Source organism: Drosophila navojoa, chromosome 3 (genome assembly GCF_054131105.1).
Source record: "Drosophila navojoa isolate 15081-1374.11 chromosome 3, UAZ_NAV_1.0, whole genome shotgun sequence".
Taxonomy (NCBI): Eukaryota; Metazoa; Arthropoda; class Insecta; order Diptera; family Drosophilidae; genus Drosophila; species Drosophila navojoa.
Window position 1 is genome coordinate 19239016 of NC_142891.1, and position 21388 is coordinate 19260403.

A 21388-nucleotide genomic window follows, 5' to 3' on the forward strand; every position below is an offset into this window, starting at 1 on the left:
TCGTGTGGCAAGCGTGGCTCACATTTGTTGACCAAACGAGCGCGTTGCAATATTTTAATGGGTTGCTAGTGGAACTTGAACATGTCTGAACATGTCTACCCCATTCAAATGCAAAAAGTGCAGCAAAAGTTGCTGCCATTTGGTTGCAAAAATATTACAAATATTTACGGAAAACAAGTTTCCATTAAATTTGACTGTGAACAGAAATAAATCGAAACAAGGCAGAGCTTTGTATTATTTTTTAAATTAAACTGCAAACAGTTATGCTACATTTAAAGTTGAAAATCCAAAATTCTTTAATTTAAATGAAGGTAGTCCTCATCATTTTTTTTTTAATTTTTGTCCAATTGCATAACAAACTATGATTGTACTTAAGTCAAAGACCTCGACAAAACTCATCTGCTTTGATTTCTAACTTTTTTCTCTCCAAATTTCATACTATTTCCTGTTGTTCAGTGTAATGTAAACAAACTTCCTGATTTTTGCAAATTTCACAATATGAAATTTAAAATCGTTTCTTTGCAGCCCCATAAATTTTAACAACTCAATCGAATTTGTTGTTTACAGAGAGCAATCTGTATGGAGAGGGCGAGGCCATCTAGCATGCTAAAATATAAATAATCGAGCAAAGTGTAGTCCAGCACATATACATATGTACATACAAACATTTACATATACAAGTATATGTGTATGTATGTGGCATAATGGGGGAACACGTGCCGGACCAGCAGCCATGGATGAATAAATGTCAAACATTTTGCTACGCATCATTGCCACTTTCCGCCCAATTTTCCGGATATGAGAGTGTTTACGTGTGGTGTACGCACGAGTTCCGTTTTTAATCAAGTGGACAGGCCATTTATGTGCGCTGTGCCTACAGCCGGCAACAGATCAACGACTATTTGCCAAACAACTCAAATTCAATTTTAGAAACATCAAAAAAATATATATACGAAAAAGAGTAGAGTACTTAATAAAAAATAAATATAAGATGTAGGAAAAAAATATACATATACAAAAAATAAATAACTTCAATTTCAATTTCCAAAGTAGATATTAGGCATATAAAATTATTTTATCAAATAAATAGATATAAAAGTGATTAAACGATCTTCAAGTAAAGCTCAAGCATGCTAAGTTCAACTTTATATTTGAATACAATTAATTTCTGCTTGTAGTTAACGTTCGTTTATTAAATATATATATATTTTCAAATACGCCATATGTTTACATATAGAATTGCGTATTTCTGGACAATTAGGCATAAACACATACAAACTACAATGAACTGCTTGGCATACAATGCATACAAATATAATACAGACATTTATGTTTGTTTTCGGTATACAACATTTCATTGATATTTTGATTATTAAAACACATCGAAAATATTACACGTACAAAACAACTTTTCTTTTCGTTTGGTTTCTCTTTTAGATATTTGAATATGCTTCATCGTCAATAGTAGACGTACAATTGGATGTATGTATATTTTTCTTTATATATTTATGTATATAAATTGATTATAAAAAAAGATATTGTAAATCATATACACATATAAAAATCTACAATAAGGCAATTCGCTTATAGGTTTCGGCCAGGGAAATACAATTTATTTTTGCTTCATATATTTCTGTTTCATCCATGCATCTTATGTTTGTTTCGTTTCGTTTGCTTACATGTTTGTTTCATAATTAACATTTAAAGCTTTTTAAATTAGAATTCTCTTACAAATAAGTACATGGAATGTGCGTTACTAACTACAAACTAAATTATTTCGCTTTTTACATCATTTGTTGATGTTGATGCATAAAATTCGTTTATAAATTATAGAATTAAACGTTATGCACTAGATGCAATACTCTGTTTTAAATGCACTTTTTAAAGTTTACATTTGATATAAATGTCCGTCTGTTACACCAAATATGATAATGGTTTTATATGCATTGCGTTTTACTTTCGTATAAGACTTAGTTTGACAGCAACATGAAATTTTGGCAAAAATTAAAAAGCATTTTATAGTTCTGCGGCATTCATAATTTTGACAGGAGTGTACACAATTCGACTGTCTATGGTGCCACTTTGCTTCCACCCGCATGCATCATGACCAGAGAGCCAACCATGGCAACCAGCGTGCGATCCAGCCAAGTAACCGGATTTGGATATAAAAAGCCACCCTCATAGAATCCGAGGTGACCACCATGAGCTACCTCCACGTATGCTGATTTTGGGCGAGTGGCTGTATCGAAAAAAGAAAACAATTATTCTAGTTAGAACACAAATATAAAAAAAATTACAAAAACAAGAATAAACCAACTTTTTAATAATAATTAAAAAATAAAAAAATTATTTAAAAAAAAAGGAAGAACTCAAATTTCTCGCAGCCGGTAGGATTCGAACCTACGCTCCCAGAGGGAATCTGATTTCTAGTCAGACGCCTTAACCGCTCGGCCACGGCTGCTTCTGTCCAATTCATTGCAGTGTGCCCATTTCTATCACTGTTAAAGCACTTGTGCTGTCCATAAAATAACGTAGCATTACGGTAACAGAACACCGGTATAACATTACGATAACAGAAACACTGTATAACATTACGATAAAATATTATGTTAATTAACATGAATGTTAACTCATGATTCGACCATATGTTTCTGATGAAAATTAAAAATTAATTGTAAATTTAGTTTCACTTACTAGCATACTCCTTAATTGGATGCAACAAGTCAACCGGAACCAGGGGATCATCTTTGGCATTTATGTAAATCATTGGTTTCTCAATGTTGTCAAAATAGAAAAGAGACGAGCTCCACTTGTACAATTCCTGTGTCGATGCAAAATTATAGACACGTCGTGTATATGCCTCATCTAGTTCCGGCAATGTTGCAGCCGCTATAATATCTCGTTCGTTGAGATTATGACGTGCCTTCACCTCATCCGACAACAGCACATGACGATGGCGCAAAATGATGCTCTTCACATTCTCAGTCATGATATACAAATAGAAACGACGGAAGTTTTGCCAGTTCAGCAGCCACTTGGTACCCCTGTAGATAACACCAAAATTCAATCAGTAAACGATTCACGAACATGAAGAAGAAAATCGTTTACTCACTCGACGGCATTGTAGCCCTGGCAAATGGAAATGCCGCCAATCACACTATTGGGCTTTTCCTTTTGCATTTCACCCATGTACTTGGTGACCAAATTGCCGCCCAGGCTGAAGCCAACAGCAACAATGCGACTCTGCTGGTACTTCTGATGCAGATGCTCTACCATGGCAGCGAAATCGTCTGTGTGGCCATAGGTAAAGATGCGTGTCGAGGTCACCTGTACGGTGCGCAGGGCGCCAATGTGATTCATAACGGCGCAGCGATAACCGTTGCACTGGGCCAGGTGCACAAAGGTGCGAATATAAACAGATTCCGAACTATTCGCTATTCCCGGACAAATAGCCACTGTAATATCATCTAAAAAGAAAGAGACAGAGAGTTAATTATAGTTGCCCATAGCAGCTTAGTTCAACGCTTACCTTCCTGCTCCTTTAGTGGCTGATACAGATCATAAGTTAAGGTGGATCCATCCTGGAGCGAGAGATAGACGCGCTCACCCAGAGGCCACGGGCAACGAACTCGGCCAACAATGCTATGCAATACGGTCTGAACATGACCACTGAATCCCCATAGACGTGGTGGAACATAGCTGCAAATTGTATAATCATTGAATATTATAAATAACATTTAAGATAAACAGCTGTCAATTCATTTGAAATATATAATTGTCTAACTTAACAGCAACCAACTGTTGCATTTTAACAGCCGTAATAATGTTAAGAGCGACACTTCGCAAACAGTTGCGTATGAGTGCATAAAGTTGAATGCATGTTACTCAGCACTCATAAGCATCGGTGGTTCAGTGGTAGAATGCTCGCCTGCCACGCGGGCGGCCCGGGTTCGATTCCCGGCCGATGCAAAACAACTTTTTTTTCGATGATTTAAAATTTCTTTTTTTTTTTTAGACATACATTAGTTGCTACCTTGACAGCAGCCGAAAATTGAATGACAAATAGCACATATGAAGTTAATGCAATAAAAGACAACGACATCATTTTGCAGAAACACACTAATACGAAAATGTGTCACAGGGGCGTACAAAGCAGCTGTTAGAATTAATTGAACTCAATTGAGCTGCAAAATCAGCGCCATTTCTGTCAGGCGTTCAAAAACGTGCAGCACTCTCTCTCTGTGTCATCTCTCCTATTGTCAGTTGTCTGGTTTTAAACGCTTTCCCCTTTTCAATTACTATCAATAAAGAACTAAGTTGTTGCGCATAGGTTTGGGTAAAAATATTGAAGGAAATATTCATAAATTTGAAGGTAAGTATTGTCTCTCGGTGTACATATGAGAATACTTAATCTGTAAATTATATACATATTAACAAAGGTTATAGTATAATTACTTGATCAATTGTCGTTAAATATTAAAGTATTTTAATGGGGACTGGCTGGGGTATAATAAAACGTTGAACTAACAAAACAGCTGCCAAAATTCCCAGGCAACTCAAGTTTAGCATTTTTATGCCATTTTTTTCTTTTATTACTAAACGAGTGCAAAATATGACGAAGGTAAGCGAATGACAACAGCAAAAATTATACAAACTTATGTATGTATGTATATAAATGTAGCTCTCTTTATATACATGCATAAATGCATGTATGCATGTGTGTATACACATGACTCATTCATAAATTCGCACCCCTTTTTCAATGAAACGAAAAAAAAAAACTCAGAAAGAGCTTTCAAAACAAAAACAAAAGCTATGTAACTTCGGCGCGTGTGGAAGCAGTATTAGGCGCAGAGAAGAAAAGAAAGATAAAGGCAAAGAGAAAGAGAGCGATTGCAAGTGCCGTTGCTGAGGATAATGATAAGTGGCTAACCGTTCGCGTTCAATACGCTTACACAATCTTTGTTGTCAAACAACAGTGGAGGACCGACTGACTGGGCAATGCGCCAAAAACAAATCACAAACAGGTAGCCAAACAATATCGCCAGCCGGCAAAAGAGAGTGGAAAAGTTTCGCCGGTTTAATTGATACCCTATAGATGTGCCACTAGATATGGGGTATATAATTATCGTTTCTGTGTCACATATATAAACATCCAAATATACATCAATATACTGTCATATACGTCTGTATATGTGCCTATCGAACAAATTAGCACTCAATCTAAGTTTTTATGTTGTTCAATGGAGAGCTGTTAACTATTTCAGAACTAGGTACAGGGCATTAGCTAGTATATTATTAATTTGTATGCCCCTTTTGTCTTGTTGTCTTCACATATCTAAATGTATGCATGTACATTTATGTGTAGATACACACATATATATATATATACATATGTATGTATGCTATTTTGTGTGTATACCTATTATTTATTTATATAGAGGTTAGAGATAGTATGACATTAAAACCAACTTATAAAATAAAGCACTGGCTATAGTAGAGGCCCCCAGCTTGTTATTCCTTTTATTCCCGAGCGCCCCTCACCAATTAAATTGATAGTCTATTGAAAGCTACTTACTAGGCGAAGATGTTGCTAGGCGTTATTCGCTTCGCTTAAACGAACTGCGTAATTATGATTTACTCTTTGCACCGTTCGCTTATCGCCGTTTGACCAAAGGCAGACAGAATGGTAAAGTGAAGACAGAGCTTGCTTAAAATTGTCTAATCTGAACCGCAAGCCAAAAGAAAAACAAATACATACACACATATGAATGTACGGCTGTCTGTATACATATGTTTGTATGTATCTATCGATTCTTGGGGAATATCCAGGCGCAAAACTGTTGCAAAAAAAAGTTAGTATACTGTAAATAACATTTATATGTACAATTAGATTACTGTAATAAATTGTTATGTGATTATATCAATTCATTGAAAAGTACTATATAGCGACGATGTTCAAATAGCTCATATGTACTACTTAATTATTGTATAGTTTTAGTAAACCTATACACATGTCAAATATACAAACATTTTTTATAGCTTTTTTATTATTATAGTAATCTCAGCACTCATTCTTGACTAAAACCACAAAAGGTGACTATTTTTACTTATAGTGCTATAAATACTTACACTTGTGAAAAAATTTATATACATAAATACATACATATACATGCATATTTATGAAATATAGATAACTATTGTTGTTTACTTTGATATGAATATGATAACATTGACTCGATAAGTAAGAATTTTGAAAATTAAAAAGTTGCCTATGGCAATTTAACGGTTCTATCTCTATACACTTGAATGAGAGCTATGTGAACAACCGAGATTAATCAAACCATTTAATTTAATTGACTCATTATTGCATATTTGATAATCACAGAAACAAAACCAAAATGAAAATAAAAGTTTGATGTGACTAGAGGCAAATGATTCACTCGCCGGGGCAGCTGTTGTCAATTACTTGAACTTTATGCATGTGACGCGGTAATCTATACGTATGTCTATATACAATTGCATATATTCATGTAAAATGTTCATTAGGGTTTTGCTTGCAAATGATTTAAATTGCAGCAATTATGCAGTTACAAATTGCCAGCGGAAAGTGAATGACACCTGCTTATAACTGAACATCAATGCTAATGATGATTTAATCATTAAACATCATTTCATTCTAATTTAATTGATATTAAAGTATTATGACTTAATAATATTCAATAATATTACCAACTGAATATTGTAAAAATTAAAAAACAAAATTAAAAGAGTATATCTTTATACAATTAAAGATTGTTCTAATTCAATTCTCGCTTATTCATTCCTGCACTGTAATCTTAAATTTGTATTTCCAGTAAATTCCATATCATTGCATGCTGTTAGCTAACATTTTAGCGTGGCTGTAACATAGATGCCACATACACATAAATCAGCTGAGCTGAGCTGAAGCGTTAGGCGCGGCGCACAACACGCAAACACAGCATACACACACAAGTATGTATGCATGTATGTACATACATATGTATGTGTGAAATTTGTCTGAGGCAAAACAGAAAAGTAATTGTATTGGTTTGCACATCGATATTGTGTGAGAATACTTTTTTCGTTCACTGTATTATTATCATTAGCCGAAAATCATATGTTTAATATCTGTGTATCTACTTACGGTTCGCGCAGCACCGGCGCAATTTTGTACAAACAATCGAGAAACTGCTCGTCGAGGCACCACACGCTCGGCCTCAAGGGCTGGCTGTGGACATTTAGGATGCGGAATAGAATGCACACGATTACGGCGACAAGCGTTAAAAAGGCGGTAGACATCTTTCTTCTTTTCTGCTGCTGCTATTTTTCTTGAGTTTCGTTGCTCCGCACCTGTGGGTGTCGCTGGCGACGTCAAGGATGCTCTTGTATCCTTAAGCCTTGCAGTTGCAGTTGTTTCTTCTGTGGTTTGTACGCTTGCTATGCAACTATTTTCTGCACCCTGACTGATTCAATTTTCTGGTTTTCCTAACAATAAGTGCGGCATATGAAATACTTTAAAACTTATGATTTTTCTTTTCAAGTGAACATAAAATGCTTACTATGTTTCTTTACATTTGCAGATTGTTGGGCGGGCTGCAACTATAAAATGTTTGCGATTTACACATACACACACATAGACAGTGTCACTTTTGATGCGGCAATCGCCGCTTTTATTTTAAATTCGCTATGCTGGATGAAAGCGTTGTAAAAAACTGCACTTATAAAATCTTTTATTTATTTCGAACACAATACGATTTTGTTAACGCCAACTTTGCAATAATGCTCACACAACAGTCTTCAGACGTCTGGCACTGTTTTTAACCAACTGAACTTCATGTATACATGTTCTGTTTTACTCAAAATGGCACTACTAAACATTTGTCAATTTTTAGTGCGTTTTGTACACTCGGGCTATATTAAATACGATAAAAGATATTCTGGTTTCAAAATTGAACAATTCCCCTAGCTGGTTTAAAATATTTGCTATTTTACGATTCACAAGAAAATGTAGTAAATGTCTATTATACGCAAAGTGTAAGAAATTATTGGGTACATTTAAGACACCCCTAACTTATATAGCGTGTATACTAATAAATAGTATTAGTTCATTTTTTTTTTTAAATTTATTATTTTGTTATTTATTATTTAATTTAAGCAAAGTATGCATATTCAAAAAGCCGTTAAGGCAACAAGAGCATTGAAATGCAGCTGCATACAGTAATCATCTGTCGATAACAGTTTGTAGATAATGTTGGCGATACATCGATGCGCATCGATAGCTGCGATTCATCCAACTTAGAACACGTATTTGTATAGATATGTGCGTGCGCCAAAAGGGGTAATGAAAAACTAGAGTTCAAGCTATGTTGCTTCTTAGCAGCACAAGTAGACCATTTGTTGCTTAACATACGTGAGTAAGTGGTTAAATTTGTAGTTAAGCTAAATATTTCAACGTTTATGTCTCTATTTGCAGGTTATGTGCGGGCACAGCAGCAGCAGCAACACGGCAACAACGCAAGCAACAGGAGCACCGTTGCCCGGCACCTCAACAACACGACTTAAATATAAACTAACAACAATTACCATTCCGACCGCACCAAAATGATGATGCAATTCATATACCAATTGCTTGGCCAACTCCTGATAATATGCATTGCGGCCTTTGATCTACTGCAACAGCTCTGGCTGCGATTACACGCCCTAGCCAGCAGGTCATATGACTACTGGCAATGTGATCAGCGGTCGTTGCTAAGCAGCGCACTGAGCGGGCTGGAGAAATTACCAAAACATCTGGTGTTAGTTGTGGGCCCGGATGATTGCTATGTGGATGTGGCGTTGCTTAAGCGAATTTTCAGCTACGCTCAAATCGTTGGCATACCCTATTTAAGTGTCTACGACACGCGCACCCAGGGCAACGGCTACGTGGATCTGTCGCTCTTCTGTCAACTGGACGAAAAGCGCGAAAGGTGCTACCACTGGCCATCGTCGTCATCCAAACACGCCAAGGAACAAAAAGTAATACAGAATGGCCATAAGGCTACCCAAAATGGCACTAGCAACGGCTATGCCAGCAACGGTACACATCAGAGGCAATTACAGGTAAGTTGGGGTTAAAGCAACTGATAAAGGCGTTATCAATGGTCATTTGAGCTGTTCCTCAATAAGCGTTCATTCATTTCGCTGGAAAGATAACTTCACATGTATCTAGTATTCCCATGAAAACGCCTAATCAGCTTTGAAAATGTATATTTCTTATCTTTCAAATTGTTAAATTGCAGGTGTATCAAATTAGTAGAGCCGATTGCCATGCGCTAATTGCCGATGTCTGCCACGAGCTGTACGAGAGCCGAAAAAGCGTCCAGGTGCAAGCGATGCTGGAGGAGCGCCAAAAGCTAACCAATGGCATCAGTGCTATGCTAAACCAGAGGCTGGGCTTCGTCGTGCCGGAGCCAGAGCTGGGCATAGTGTTCTCCAGGCAGACGTGCACGTACGGCCTGCTGCCGTGGCATGTGCGCTTCACCGAGTTCCATACGCATCGCAGCGGCAGTTACTTCGATGCCAAATCCTTTGCCCAGGTGCTGTACAAGTACGCGCGCTGCGAGCAACGCTGGGGGAAATAATGTGTTGCTTCTTATGTTCTGAATAAGTTACTAAGTTATGATAAAATTTGATGTATACTAGGTTAAGCTAATTGCCTGCAAATTGTAAACTTGCAAACTTAAGCAAAAAGTGAAAAGACACACACACACACACACACACACACACATTATATATATATTATATATATATATATACGTCTATATATATAAATATTTATATGAATTTTTGTTCGCAATTGTTTGTTATTCATAAACGAAATGTATTTGCAGAGATTTACACATGAAGCATGTTAATTTGAGTTTTGCATAAATATTTTATGTATTTTAATTGTAAGTTCGATTACTTAGAGGCTAGTGTTAGGCATTTATTGTATATATGTGTGTATGTTGTTGCCTGGACGCATCCGGCGGCTCTACATGCTGGGCTCGGGCTGAGCGTGTCGCTTCGACAGCAGATTCACATCGGTCAGATACTTATTCTTCTCGATGTTGTGCGGCCCGGCACTGTTGGGCATGCGCTCGTGTATCAATTGAAAGGAGCTGCGCAAGTCCATCAGGGAGTCGGCCAGGCCCTTCTTAATGTTGGCAAACTCGCTGGACATGAGAGAGAGCTTGCCCAGCAGATAGTTCAGATTATCATCCATGTCGATCATATGCTTCTTAGTCTCCTCCACCTTGCTGCTCAGGCCCATCATTGTGGTAAACGTGCTGTTCACATAGCCGTCGTGGCCCGCCTGCATCAGGCCGAGCATCTCGCGGCTTTGGCCGATTTCGGAGCTCATGATCTCGATGCGATGCCACACCTGCGACAGGGCCGTATCCAGCAGTCCGCTGATATTACGAGTGGACTCCTCCTGCGTCTCCACCAGCGTATCGTTCAGCTCGTTGAAGCGCGCCTTCACCAGGCCCGTGAGCTCCGCCACCTGCTGCTCCAGCAGCAGGCTCACCTTCTGCACAATCTGCAGCGTGCCGAACTCGACCTTGCGCTGGGTGTCCAGCACCACCTCCGAGTTGGTCATCATGATGTTGTTGAACTTACCCAGCGCATCGAAGCCGTCGTTCAGTTTGCTATGGCTGGCATTGATGCCCTTGTAGAGCTGGTTGAGCAGCGTCAAGTCGGCCGACAATTGCTTCAGATCGCCCTGGATGTTCGCCTCGGTCTGCTGCATGTGCTCCGTGGTCTGACGCAGTGCTGCACATGGAACGCGAATAGATAGAAAAGAAGTTGACATCTTTCCCTACCACTCACCTGTTTGCTGACCCAGCAGCGATTCGGTCTTCAGTGCGGTCAGAGCATTGAGTGTCTCATTGTTAAGCTCCTGCATATAGGCGCGATCTTTCTCGTTGAGACCCTGGGGAGCAGCTGGCGCCTGCGCCGTGGCATTGCGCAGCTCAGCCACTTGGGTGCTCAGTTGACCCAGACGTTCCAGCAGCTTCAGCTCGAGCTCATCATTCTTGGGCGGAGCCACAGTGGTGACGGCAGCCGCGGCGCTGTGCTGCTGCAGCTTGGCCTCGATCTGGCTCAGCAGCTCGTCGGACTTGGGCATGCGCTCGAAGCCCTGCTGGGTCTGTTGGGCGGCCTGTTTGCTGTTGTCCAGCAGCTGGCTCACGCTCGTCCTCAGCTGCTTGAGCTCGTCGAGCAGCTGCTTATTGATCTGCTGTTGTTCCTTCACAAATTCATCGGGCAGCGCAGAGGCGGGGGCGACAGCGACCGGTGGAGCAATCGCCTTGGGTCCACCGGGCGGGTTCTTGAAGCATTCGTCATTCTCTCGCATCCATTGGAACATGTGCTCCATGGCCCGATTCAGCTTGTCCGTTTCCGTATTGTACTTCTCCTCTTGCTGCACAATGACAATAATAATGGTAATAATATTGACTAACACTAACGCGAATAATATGAATCCACTCACTGTGATCAACATGGTCTCTATCTGACTGACCCGCTCGTCCAGTCGCCCGAATATGCCGCTCATCGGCTCCAGGCTCCGCTGGCCCTTCTGCAGGGCCTGCATTGCCTTCTTCAAGAGCTCGCCCAGTGCACGCTCTCGATGCTCATGTCGCTCCAGCTTGTTGTCCAGCTGATTATACGAATAGATCAGGGATTTTAGGGTTCCACTTAAGTCTTCATTGCTGGAACCACAATGGAAGAAGAAGAAGATATTGAAATAAATGTGGCAAAAAAGTCTTCATAATTTCTAATATTAAAGTATTATTAGTATATTTATAAAAACTATTTTTTTTTTTAATTTAATTTATTTTATTATTAATTTATTTATTATAATAATGCCTAATGCAAAACATTACGCATTTAAACATTGTTTTTAAAGCTTGTGAATAAATATTTAAAATTGTAATATCGAAATTTTTGAATTCTTTTGTAATATTTGTGTAAAAATTAGTTTAAATTAATAGAAAAAAAGAAAAATATATATGTATATCTGGTCTCAGAAAATAAATAAAACTAATATTTTATTTTAATTAGTTTGGGTAACAAACGTTATCAATTTTTTTTAATTAAAAATATATATATATACATATATATATTAACTTTTTAATTTTAAAAATTTAGTTTGCTTTGAGAATTTACAAATATATTTTAAAATGTATTTATCTAGAGCTTCTTTGCAATAAAATCTAATGAATTCAAAACTAAAAACTTCACTTGAAACATAAAATGAAATTTTGATTTGAAATTTTATTTGACAATTATTTTTTCTGTTCAACATTACATTCCAAATGTAAGTTGAGAAGCAGAAAATTCTTGTGTCAATCATGAGGAAGACATGGGCCGTTTTTATGGCCGAGTCATCGACAGCTGTAAATGCTGATGGAACTGGGACGGCGGCTGGGCCTGTGCCTGGGTACGTCTGCAATCGCCATAAATGACTTGTAAAGATCGAGATCAATTCTCATAAACATGCGCGGCCCACCCTGCCTGCTAATAATCTACAACTCGGCGCTGTCTCAGGGTCAGAAACCCTTTTAGATGCGTTGCATATTGTATGTATGTGTGTGTGTCTGTGTGTGTGTGAAATGCATTTATGCTGATAGATATGCAGAGCAGCAAGAGTTCCAAGTGCCAAGCAGCGAGTGCCATGCGCCCCGATAGGCAACATATGTGCCGCAAGTTTCCCTGTCGCTGCCCATTCCCATTACGCTATCCCATCCCATCCCATCCCATCCCATCCCATTCCCATTCTCATTCCGCAGGCCATTTGCATGAAGTGTGGGCCAAAAATAAATAAACAAACAGCCGGAACAGACAGACAGAGCCACGTCTCTATCTGCCTCCCTCTCTCTCCCTCTCACTCCCTCTCACTCTGTTTCTTTGAAGGCAATAGTCATTAGTTTTGGGGGGGAACTGAGAGCTCTGTCGAAGGCGTTGCCCTATGCATGCCCAGCATATGGCACCCGGGTCTGGGTCTCTGGCATTAGGCATTGGTTCTTGTGTTTACATCCGAGAACTGTGAACGTCCTGGCGCCCCATTCGATATCTACCACATTTCGCAAAGAAACATTTCAATTTCAGTTTTCCACTGCATTATATTTCACGCTTCGTTCCGAAAATCGGAGGCAAAGTGCGTGCGAGTGTTTGACATGTGTCAAACTGATTGCAGTTCGAATAAGATGTATTTGATTTTAGAAAAAGAAACTAAAGAACTCGAAAAATTTGAATACATTCTAAAATGTTGCAATGTAAAATCGTTTAAATTTATAACAAATGATCTATGTTTATACTCAAAAGAGCTTTAGATATTTAGGTAATTCAATATATGATATGATATTAATCAAAAAGGAAAATCATTGAAGTCTCAATTTGTGAAATATTTGTACGAAAATTTACAGCAAATGCATAATTATCAAAAGCTTTGGAAAACATGTTCGGTTTTGAAAACTTGAACTATACATAGCATATATGTATGTATGTACATATATATACACTAGATTTTATTACAGTAATACAATTTTAAAAGTACTAAATTTTTCAATAGATTTTCAGTTTATAACATTTGTAAATTTTAAAAAATTTAATGCATTTCTTTAAAGGAGATTTTGAATATTTAATATATAATTACTCGCTTCAAATTGCTTTAAAAATATTGAGTTTAAATTTTAAATTTTAAGTTTTTTTTTCCTTCTATCAAAGTGTATATAAAATGGGATATTATAGAGCACATTCATACATATAGATACTCTGTATATATATGCACATGATCTATAAGCAAACGATAAAAACTTTGGATATGTTGCACTTACGTGACGGGTGATGCTTCGACATGCATCGGCCATAGGCTGAGACCAATTAGAGCTAGAAATACTAAAGCAATTGATGGATGGTTTGCAGTTGCCATTTTTCGTTCTCCAATTAGCTGCGGCTATGCAAATCCGAATTGGGTTGAAGTGCGTGCTCTGTGTAAATTGAAAGCAAAAGAAGAATACATAGATGTATATAGTAAGTATGTGTATAATTAAAAATTGAAATAACTGCATAGTTCGTATGGAAATGCATTCGTTTATTGAAAAATTTGTGCAGCTGTAAACATTGGCACATTTATGACAAGGCAAATTGTTTAAACAATGCTGAATGCAGCGCCAATTAGTTCCTCGTTGCCATGTCTATCTTTGCATTGTTTATATTGAAATCTGGAGCTCTGCATATAGAGCGCCATAAAATTTGCCAAGAATAAGACGCATTTCTTTCATACCAAGCATGCACCAGTTTTCCGTTGATTGCATTTCGTGGACGGTAGTAAAATGCAAGCAGGAAATTGGGTCAGAAATATGTAAGTGAAATGATTAAATGAGCACGATCTGGACATTGTATAAATGTATAATTACACACATCTATATTTATATACAAAAATTTATCAATTTGTTTATGTCTTTGCCTTATATTGAATTCAAACAAAATCATATGTCCTTATCGCATTAACGAATTGGGTTAAAGGTTGATAAATTGTGAATGCTGAGATAGAACACTTTAGTATATGTATATATATTATATAGAATCGAGTACATGTGCTGCTGGGCAATGTTAATGAATTAAAAATGTATTAAATATAATATATTCGTAAAACATATACATATATAACTCTTATAAATACACACTTGTATCAGTTGGAGAGTAGCGATGGGATTATTATTATTATGGAGGAGCTGAGCAGCTCTCCAAGTCTCAAGACCACTGATTTGGTTGCACTGCACTGGGAAATTTAACTAGAATTTTTACTATTTGCTGGAGCTGGCAACGTCCTCACTGCACGAGCAGCGCACACTGAATGAGCCGAAGATGCTGGCGCCTGGCACATAGAGTTCTGTCTGATAATTTCGGTGCTCAGCGCCGATGCTGGTTAGTTGGAGAGGGTGAGCGAGAGTGAGTGATCGTGCTCAGATGTTTCTAATTAAATGTAATTAAAAGAGCGCAGCGTGACAGTGAAGAGCATAAAGTTGCGTTTATAGCTTCCCGCATCCTAAGTCGAACTGCATAGCATGGCATACGTAGGAAGTGCAATTGAATCAAAATTCAATTTGTTTTAATACAAAACTATTCAATGCATATCAATCATGAGGCTGATTAATTTGCTGCGGCGGCAATGCTCAAGCCAATCAAATTCTAATAAATATACATTTAATATCACACAATTGACTGCGCTCATACTCACTGCAATTCTGCAAAATTTTGATCAAATCTTGACAATAGTTCAATTGACATTTGAATATTTGCTTTGGCGCCATTCGTTAAATGCAAATCATGCTACAAACACTAAGCAGTCTAGACAACTTTACTATCGATAGTTCTTGCTCGAAGTGAAGTTTGCTCGATGTTTATAGCACAGCGACAGATATCGATAGCTTGTGAGAACCAGCTGTTGCCGGCTTTTGTTTATATTACCAATCAAACGTATTTATTGCGCTAACAAAGTTGGGAAAAATGCCAACAATAATTGCTTTGGATACATCGCTATCCATGCTACGTCCTGTGCCAGGGCGCAACGACCACACGTACCAATCGCTAGCCCTGAAAGGCATTCAACACCTGCTGGACAACCTGACCGCATCGGGAAAACTCGAACATGTAGCTTTAGTCCTCTACACCACAGTTTGTGAACTGAAGGTGGATTTTACGCGCGACTATGATCAGATTCGGCAGGCGATCAAGAAAATCGAGCCCCTGGACAAGGCCTGTCTGTTGACCATGCTGAAGACGTCCGTCAGTCTCATGGCCACCTGGGGCACCCAGAATCTACTGCAGTTGGTGGTGTTCACGGACTGCGGCCCGGGCTTTGGCAGCACATCGATTGCCGGCTTCCTGGATGCATATGCGGGCAAAGAGGCTGAACCGGAATACGCCTGGCTCAAGGCGCTGGCCACCTACAATCTGAACTTTATTTGTCTGGGCGTGCACAGCGACCTCTATTTCACGCGTGGCGTGGCACTGCATCAACAGCTGCTGGACGCCGCTGGCCTGAAGGGTCAGCTGTTCATGACGAAGCCGGTGAAGAATGTGGAGACGGGCGACGCCAACTCTGGCTGCAGCCACAAAAGCGAACTGGGCCGCACCGCCGTATTCGAGCTGATCGAACGAATGTGCGAATGTAGCTACAAGTTGACGGAGGTCACGCTGAAGTGCGGCCACTACTTCCGCCTGGAGGGCCCCGTGCTGCTCTGGCCACCACCGATGCCGTACGAGGAGAGTGCGCTCTACGGCGGAGATCCCACGATTCGGCACATCGATCAACGCATTGATGTGTGCGGCTTCCTGGCCCTGTCAGATATCGGCTCGCCGGCTACCCTGAGCCGCCACTGGGTTCTGCCCAAAGTGGAGCGAGAGAAGCCGACGCGACGCTCGGGCGGATTGGCGGCGGTGGCCAAGCCGCCGAAGCTTGCGCTCGACGCTAGCAATCCGCACTATGAGCTGGAGAAACTGGAGCAGGACATACGCGAATTTTACATGAAGGACACCAAGGAGGCCGAGGAGAGCGGCGACGATGCGGACGTCAGTGTGGTGCTCAAGCACAGCCAGCCCCAGACGGAGCAGCAAAAAGACAATCTCTGCGTACTTCTCCATGGCGCTCTCAAGCAGGAGAATATGGCCGCTCTGGTGCTGCTGGGTGACAAGTGGTACGGCTTTATGTACTCCTACACCGACCTGAAGAAGAAGTCCAACTTCATGCTCAACATACTGCCGCCGGGCTCCCATGTGATACCCTGGCTGGGTGACCTTGAGCTGCTCGGTTTTCCCTCGGACCTGGCGCCCGGCGAAACGGCTAGCTTTCCGGTGCGGGCGGAGCGGCGTTCGTATTCGCAAAGTAGCGTCGTTTGGATACGACAGGCTAGCCTCCAATCCGATGTGCAGAAGGTGCTGCGCCATGCCAAGAAAATGCCCGACAAGACCCAGCATTTCTACAAGGAGCTCAATCGCATTCGGCGCGCCGCTCTGGCCCTGGGCTTTGTGGAGCTGCTTGAGGCATTGGCGCTGCTGCTGGAGAAGGAGACCACACAGCTGACACTGAATGGCGTCAGCACCGAGTGCACCTTGCAACTGCAGCATGCGGCCACAGAGCTGCGCAAGACATCGAATCGTGACATCAAATCCACCATTGTCCCATTGCAGAAGGCAACGGCTGCTGATACCGCAACGGCTCCAGCGCCTGCTCAAGGCGGTTATTTGTACTAGAATTTAGGCTAACCCTTTTAATGTTAATAAACATATTAAAAATATAATTTCTGTTAATTCTTCATTGCTTTTGTTTTGCTCTGTTAATAGATGTAACGGCTGTTTATGCAGCTTCTGATTTTGCAGCACTATCGTGGCGATGTAATCGACCTATCGATTAGCTTGTTTTGCTATGTTAACAGAAATAACGACTGTTTAGGCTGGTTATTATCACTAGCCATCGTCTATGTACATATGTGTTGTATGGTTAGTGATTCCATGGTTTGTTTCTTTGAGTAGCCATCTATCAGTTGACTTAACAGAGAGTTGATTTAAAACGGCTATTCTGCTGTTTGACATTTTACAGCACTGTGGACTGTTCATTAGTCATTATCGATTATTTTTGTTTATTGTTTATTGCAAATGAAGATTTGCACCAACAATGGGCGGTCCAGAATTACCCACAGATCCCGGAGAGGAGCACACTTTTCAAGCGCCCGCAATTGAGCATTCACACATTGGTGAACAGAGCGATGACAGCGCAGATTCGGATGCATATGATGGCTATCAGCCGCTGGCAACCGACGCTGACGAGGCGGGTGCAATGCCCAACGATATCGCAGCTCCCGAAACACCTGATGAGGACATCGACTTGATGACAGCGGAGGTGACACACGGTGATCCGAATATGCCAGCCATTGAAAGCGCCGATGCGGAAATCGAGCGACAAGTCTGGAACGAGCCACGGCCGCAGGAACTGCAAATGGAGCTGGACAAGACGCGCACAGAGCAGGTAATGGATAGCGTTAAATGGGAATTATGAGAAATTTAACCGTGATTTCTCACAGATACTTAAGGCCATGGCCAAGATAACATTGCCTAACATAACAGTGCCTGACTGGGCCAAGGGTGTGCCTGAGGAGCGCTGGAAGCACGAATTGCTGGAGCGGATTCAAACGCGTAGAGCAGCGCCTGGAACGGAAACTGGTGCTGGACAGCTTCCCAAGACGTCTGCTGATTAACACATTCCCCACAAACACACACTTACACACATATATATGTTATAAGCTAAGCATAAATGTATTCATTGAATTTGACTCCCGAATATATAATCTTTTTAAATAAATGCACGCCAGGATCCAGAGATCTTAGAATACGGCGAGAAGCGCCTGTCCAACCATATTGACCTTGGCGAAGTTCTCGTCCTGCGGTGTGTTTGTTAGCTCGCGCAGCTTGTCCATCACATGGTCAACGGAGACCACTAGGGCAATGACCTCCTGACTGCAGGGCGTTGTGGTGAGATTGCCAATGGCCTGCATGGCGCGATACCACGCCTCCAGGTCCTTGGCCCACTTGAGCAGCTCCAACAGGCCCGAGGTGGCCACATGGCACACCTCCGACTGGGCGACGCTCAACGTCTGCGAAATGGTCAGATTCAGGTAGAACGTCGCGATCGCAATTTGTAAATTGGGGCTGCCCGCGCGTATGCAGCTAACGAGCTCCACGATGTGCGGCAGCTGCGTCTCCAGCTGCTGCCGGCCACTGCGATGGGTCAAGGCGTTGGCCAGGCAGCGACAGACCATCAGCTGATTGGCCGCCGCACCGCTCAGCTGCGGGATGACGCTGCTCAAAAAGTTGTGGCTGTTGTGGAGCAGACTGAAAATCGCTTCGTGCCGCACAGCCAGGCGCACCACGTCCAGCACTGGAAAGAGCATGCCCGGAGGCCATTTGAGCAGCAGCAGCAGCGCCTCCAGCGCCGTCGGATCCACCTCGGGGGTTTTATCTGTCAGTCGTATGACCGCGAGCAACACCTCATCGCCCACCTTGCCCTCGCCATTGGTCAGCTTATTGTTGAACTCTCTGTAAAAAGGGGATGGGCAAAGGATTAGCATTTGCTGGAACAGATCAAAGAGCACCTACTGTCCTTTACCTCATCTTCTCCAGCACCTTGTTCGCGTCGCATGTGTCGAAGGTGCGATAGGTGCTCACGGGGAAGTGTTTGTCGCTGCCGCTCACGAAATTGACATCGATGTTGGATGGCCGCTGGCTGCTGCTAGTGGAGTAGCTGGAAGAGCCGGTGAAGGGATCCATATTGCCACTGCCGCTGACATTGCTGCTGCTCGAGCCGGGCACATAGCGAGAGCCACCCGTGAAAGGATCCTGATATCCGCTGTGAATGTAATAAGAACAACCGATATTTATCGATATACTGAAGTGGATATGAAATGAGTTATTTACGCCGTGCTTTGGGTCGCGACGACGGGCGCACTTTCGGAATTCTTGACTATGAAATTGGCCACCTGATCGAGATAGGCCTGGGGAAGATTATTTCGATGGATGAACTGCTGCGCCGCCTGCCAGGGATCCTCACCGCGATTGTAAGGCAACTTGATGGGCGGCTCCGTATCGGAGATATCCACATTGAACACATAATCGTACTCCTTGCCCTCGTGCAGGTTCTTGCCGGAGGTTTCTTGAGTGCCGCCCGTGGCGCCGGTCACATCACCCACCAGCGTCCATTTGCCCAGCTCCCAGGAGTAGCACTTGACGGAGCCATCCACATGACGCACCATTTTCGTTTGGCCCTCCCGCGTGCCATTGGACAGCAAAGCCTCCGGGCCGGGCAGGCTGGAAAAGGGAGCTCCAATAAATATACAAGTATTTTGGATGTAATCCCAGGTGCACTTACTCCGTCTTCTTGACACCGCCAATGTCCTCATTGAGCTGCGCCTTGTGCGTGCTCACCGCAATCTCGAAGCTGGCGCGAACACTCTCAGTCGCTTGGCGCGCTGGATCCTGACTGAAGACACGCACAACGCCATCGCTGCATCCGGTCACAATGTCACCGTTGCGCAGACAGGCCACGGACCACACAGAAATGGCTGGATGCAGAATGGGCGCGCCGAGCTGGTCGCCGGTGATCACATTCCACATGCGCAGCGTGCTGTCCTCGCCGCAGGAGACGACAATGTGCTCGCCCAGCGCTTGGTTGCGAGCCATCGCATAGATGTAGTTGGTGTGGCCGTTCAGCTCGCGCACACATTCGCCGTCTTCGTTCCAGAAACGGAGCACGGCATCGTTGCCGCACGAGAGCAGCGAATTGGCGGGCAGTGGGATGAGGCCACGCACGCAGTCCGTGTGGCCCTTGAGCAGTCGCAGCTTCTCACCTTGGGCATTCCAGTAGTAGATGCACTTGTCGGCGCCACCGGTGATATACTTCTGCTGGGCAGACTCTGTGGCCACGGCCCAGACCGCCGCCTCGTGGCCCTGGAGCGTCACAAATGTGACATCGCCCGTTTCGCTGATGAGCCAGACGCGCGCCGTTTTATCCCAGCTACCGCTGATGATACTCCGCGCTTGGAGGCCGCCGGCCAGGGCGCACACAGTCGATTCGTGGCCCTTCAGGGTGATCAGCGGCACGAATGCATCATGCTGATAGACACAAATGGTGGCATCGTTGCTGGCCGTGCAGATCCACTGCTCGGACTCCAGGTAACAGATGTAGGATATGAAGTTCTTGTGGTCCTGCAGGGTAACGCTCTCGATGTACTCGTTGCTGCAATTGCAAAATATGTTAGAATCGAGCTGGAAGTCATCTTTGCATTATCTTTGGCTTGCTACAGACCCGCTGATCGGCTTCCAGAGTTTTGTACTTTTGTCCCGCGAGCCGGACACGATAATTTGGCCAGCGCCTTCTGCATTGCCACCGGCAGCAACGGCGCGCACATCCAAGCTGTGCCCCAACAGCTCGCAGCTAATCTTGTAATGATCCAAAGTCGGCTCCATTTTTGCACTACTACTGACTTTGCTTTTTTTTTTTGTCGGCGTTTTTTGCTAATAATATTTGAAGTAGAGATGGGAGTAACTGTCTATCGATAACATTTAATATTGGGTGATTTAAGCTATGTATGCAGTTCACAAATAACGGGATTTGTGTAAGATTTGTATATGCTCAAATTAATTTACTTGCTTGACCATGCCTTGCTAACATTTTGTCACTTTAATAGATTTTTGTTTTATTATTTTACACTGTACTATGTCTACTACTCTTAATTTTAATTTAAACAATTGTGTAAATAGCAATTGTATACATATTATACTGCAATTT

At 42.0% G+C, this 21388-nt stretch overlaps 6 protein-coding genes and 2 non-coding genes across 11 annotated transcripts; 4 read left to right on the top strand and 4 right to left on the bottom strand.

The window, feature by feature from the left end:
• Positions 1–1914: 1914 nt before the first annotated feature.
• Hydr2 (abhydrolase domain-containing protein 2) lies at positions 1915–7781 on the bottom strand. The gene is made up of 6 exons (XM_030386943.2): positions 7584–7781; positions 7169–7536; positions 3530–3699; positions 3113–3467; positions 2695–3044; positions 1915–2239 (listed from the first exon to the last, which is right to left on the bottom strand). The coding sequence occupies exons 2-6, from the start codon at positions 7321–7323 to the stop codon at positions 2070–2072; spliced, it is 1200 nt and encodes a 399-aa protein (XP_030242803.1). The 5' UTR covers positions 7324–7536; positions 7584–7781; the 3' UTR covers positions 1915–2069.
• Positions 2380–2461, bottom strand: TRNAS-AGA (transfer RNA serine (anticodon AGA)). Its single transcript has one exon. It is a non-coding gene; the product is annotated as a tRNA-Ser (tRNA).
• Positions 3899–3969, top strand: TRNAG-GCC (transfer RNA glycine (anticodon GCC)). The gene has a single exon. It is a non-coding gene; the product is annotated as a tRNA-Gly (tRNA).
• A 494-nt stretch (positions 7782–8275) lies between the features above and the next one.
• Positions 8276–9951, top strand: Tango14 (transport and golgi organization 14). Its single transcript, XM_030386944.2, has 3 exons — positions 8276–8434; positions 8498–9123; positions 9303–9951. Exons 2-3 carry the CDS (start codon positions 8626–8628, stop codon positions 9642–9644), a joined length of 840 nt encoding a protein of 279 aa, XP_030242804.1. The 5' UTR covers positions 8276–8434; positions 8498–8625; the 3' UTR covers positions 9645–9951.
• Positions 9847–14923, bottom strand: LOC115563638 (uncharacterized). Of its 4 annotated transcripts, none has more exons than XM_089258693.1 (5): positions 14733–14923; positions 13881–13993; positions 11534–11753; positions 10873–11464; positions 9847–10815 (listed from the first exon to the last, which is right to left on the bottom strand). In XM_089258693.1, exons 2-5 carry the CDS (start codon positions 13973–13975, stop codon positions 10037–10039), a joined length of 1686 nt encoding a protein of 561 aa, XP_089114819.1. In that variant the 5' UTR covers positions 13976–13993; positions 14733–14923; the 3' UTR covers positions 9847–10036. The 4 variants fall into 4 exon arrangements, with proteins under 4 accessions (XP_089114819.1, XP_089114818.1, XP_030242801.1 ...); XM_089258692.1 differs by having other exon boundaries at positions 13881–13999; positions 14733–14922; XM_030386941.2 differs by having other exon boundaries at positions 13881–14027; positions 14733–14922.
• A 530-nt stretch (positions 14924–15453) lies between these two features.
• IntS14 (integrator complex subunit 14) lies at positions 15454–17348 on the top strand. Its single transcript, XM_030386939.2, has one exon. It carries the CDS (start codon positions 15556–15558, stop codon positions 17299–17301), a length of 1746 nt encoding a protein of 581 aa, XP_030242799.1. The 5' UTR covers positions 15454–15555; the 3' UTR covers positions 17302–17348.
• A 337-nt stretch (positions 17349–17685) lies between these two features.
• LOC115563642 (uncharacterized) lies at positions 17686–18402 on the top strand. Its single transcript, XM_030386946.2, has 2 exons — positions 17686–18073; positions 18129–18402. The coding sequence occupies exons 1-2, from the start codon at positions 17723–17725 to the stop codon at positions 18300–18302; spliced, it is 525 nt and encodes a 174-aa protein (XP_030242806.1). The 5' UTR covers positions 17686–17722; the 3' UTR covers positions 18303–18402.
• Plap (phospholipase A2 activator protein) lies at positions 18336–21183 on the bottom strand. The gene is made up of 5 exons (XM_030386938.2): positions 20906–21183; positions 19970–20836; positions 19519–19908; positions 19211–19450; positions 18336–19140 (listed from the first exon to the last, which is right to left on the bottom strand). Exons 1-5 carry the CDS (start codon positions 21064–21066, stop codon positions 18429–18431), a joined length of 2370 nt encoding a protein of 789 aa, XP_030242798.1. The 5' UTR covers positions 21067–21183; the 3' UTR covers positions 18336–18428.
• Positions 21184–21388: the final 205 nt, after the last annotated feature.

Excerpts from the sequence above, each read along its gene's own strand:
- LOC115563638 (XM_089258693.1), bottom strand. The coding sequence starts at position 13,975 with ATGGCAACTGCAAACCATCCATCAATTGCTTTAGTATTTCTAGCTCTA. Across the intron at positions 11,754-13,880 it reads GTCGAAGCATCACCCGTCAC|CAATGAAGACTTAAGTGGAA; the intron begins GTAAGTGCAACA and ends TTGTGGTTCCAG. Across the intron at positions 10,816-10,872 it reads GCTGCTGGGTCAGCAAACAG|CACTGCGTCAGACCACGGAG; the intron begins GTGAGTGGTAGG and ends TTCCATGTGCAG.
- IntS14 (XM_030386939.2), top strand. The coding sequence starts at position 15,556 with ATGCCAACAATAATTGCTTTGGATACATCGCTATCCATGCTACGTCCT.
- Hydr2 (XM_030386943.2), bottom strand. The coding sequence starts at position 7,323 with ATGTCTACCGCCTTTTTAACGCTTGTCGCCGTAATCGTGTGCATTCTA. Across the intron at positions 3,700-7,168 it reads GCGCCGGTGCTGCGCGAACC|CTATGTTCCACCACGTCTAT; the intron begins GTAAGTAGATAC and ends TACAATTTGCAG. Across the intron at positions 3,045-3,112 it reads CAGGGCTACAATGCCGTCGA|GGGTACCAAGTGGCTGCTGA; the intron begins GTGAGTAAACGA and ends TGTTATCTACAG.
- Plap (XM_030386938.2), bottom strand. The coding sequence starts at position 21,066 with ATGGAGCCGACTTTGGATCATTACAAGATTAGCTGCGAGCTGTTGGGG. Across the intron at positions 19,909-19,969 it reads GGCGGTGTCAAGAAGACGGA|CCTGCCCGGCCCGGAGGCTT; the intron begins GTAAGTGCACCT and ends TCCCTTTTCCAG. Across the intron at positions 19,141-19,210 it reads AAGGTGCTGGAGAAGATGAG|AGAGTTCAACAATAAGCTGA; the intron begins GTAAAGGACAGT and ends CCCTTTTTACAG.
- LOC115563642 (XM_030386946.2), top strand. The coding sequence starts at position 17,723 with ATGGGCGGTCCAGAATTACCCACAGATCCCGGAGAGGAGCACACTTTT. Across the intron at positions 18,074-18,128 it reads ACAAGACGCGCACAGAGCAG|ATACTTAAGGCCATGGCCAA; the intron begins GTAATGGATAGC and ends GATTTCTCACAG.
- Tango14 (XM_030386944.2), top strand. The coding sequence starts at position 8,626 with ATGATGATGCAATTCATATACCAATTGCTTGGCCAACTCCTGATAATA. Across the intron at positions 9,124-9,302 it reads CACATCAGAGGCAATTACAG|GTGTATCAAATTAGTAGAGC; the intron begins GTAAGTTGGGGT and ends GTTAAATTGCAG.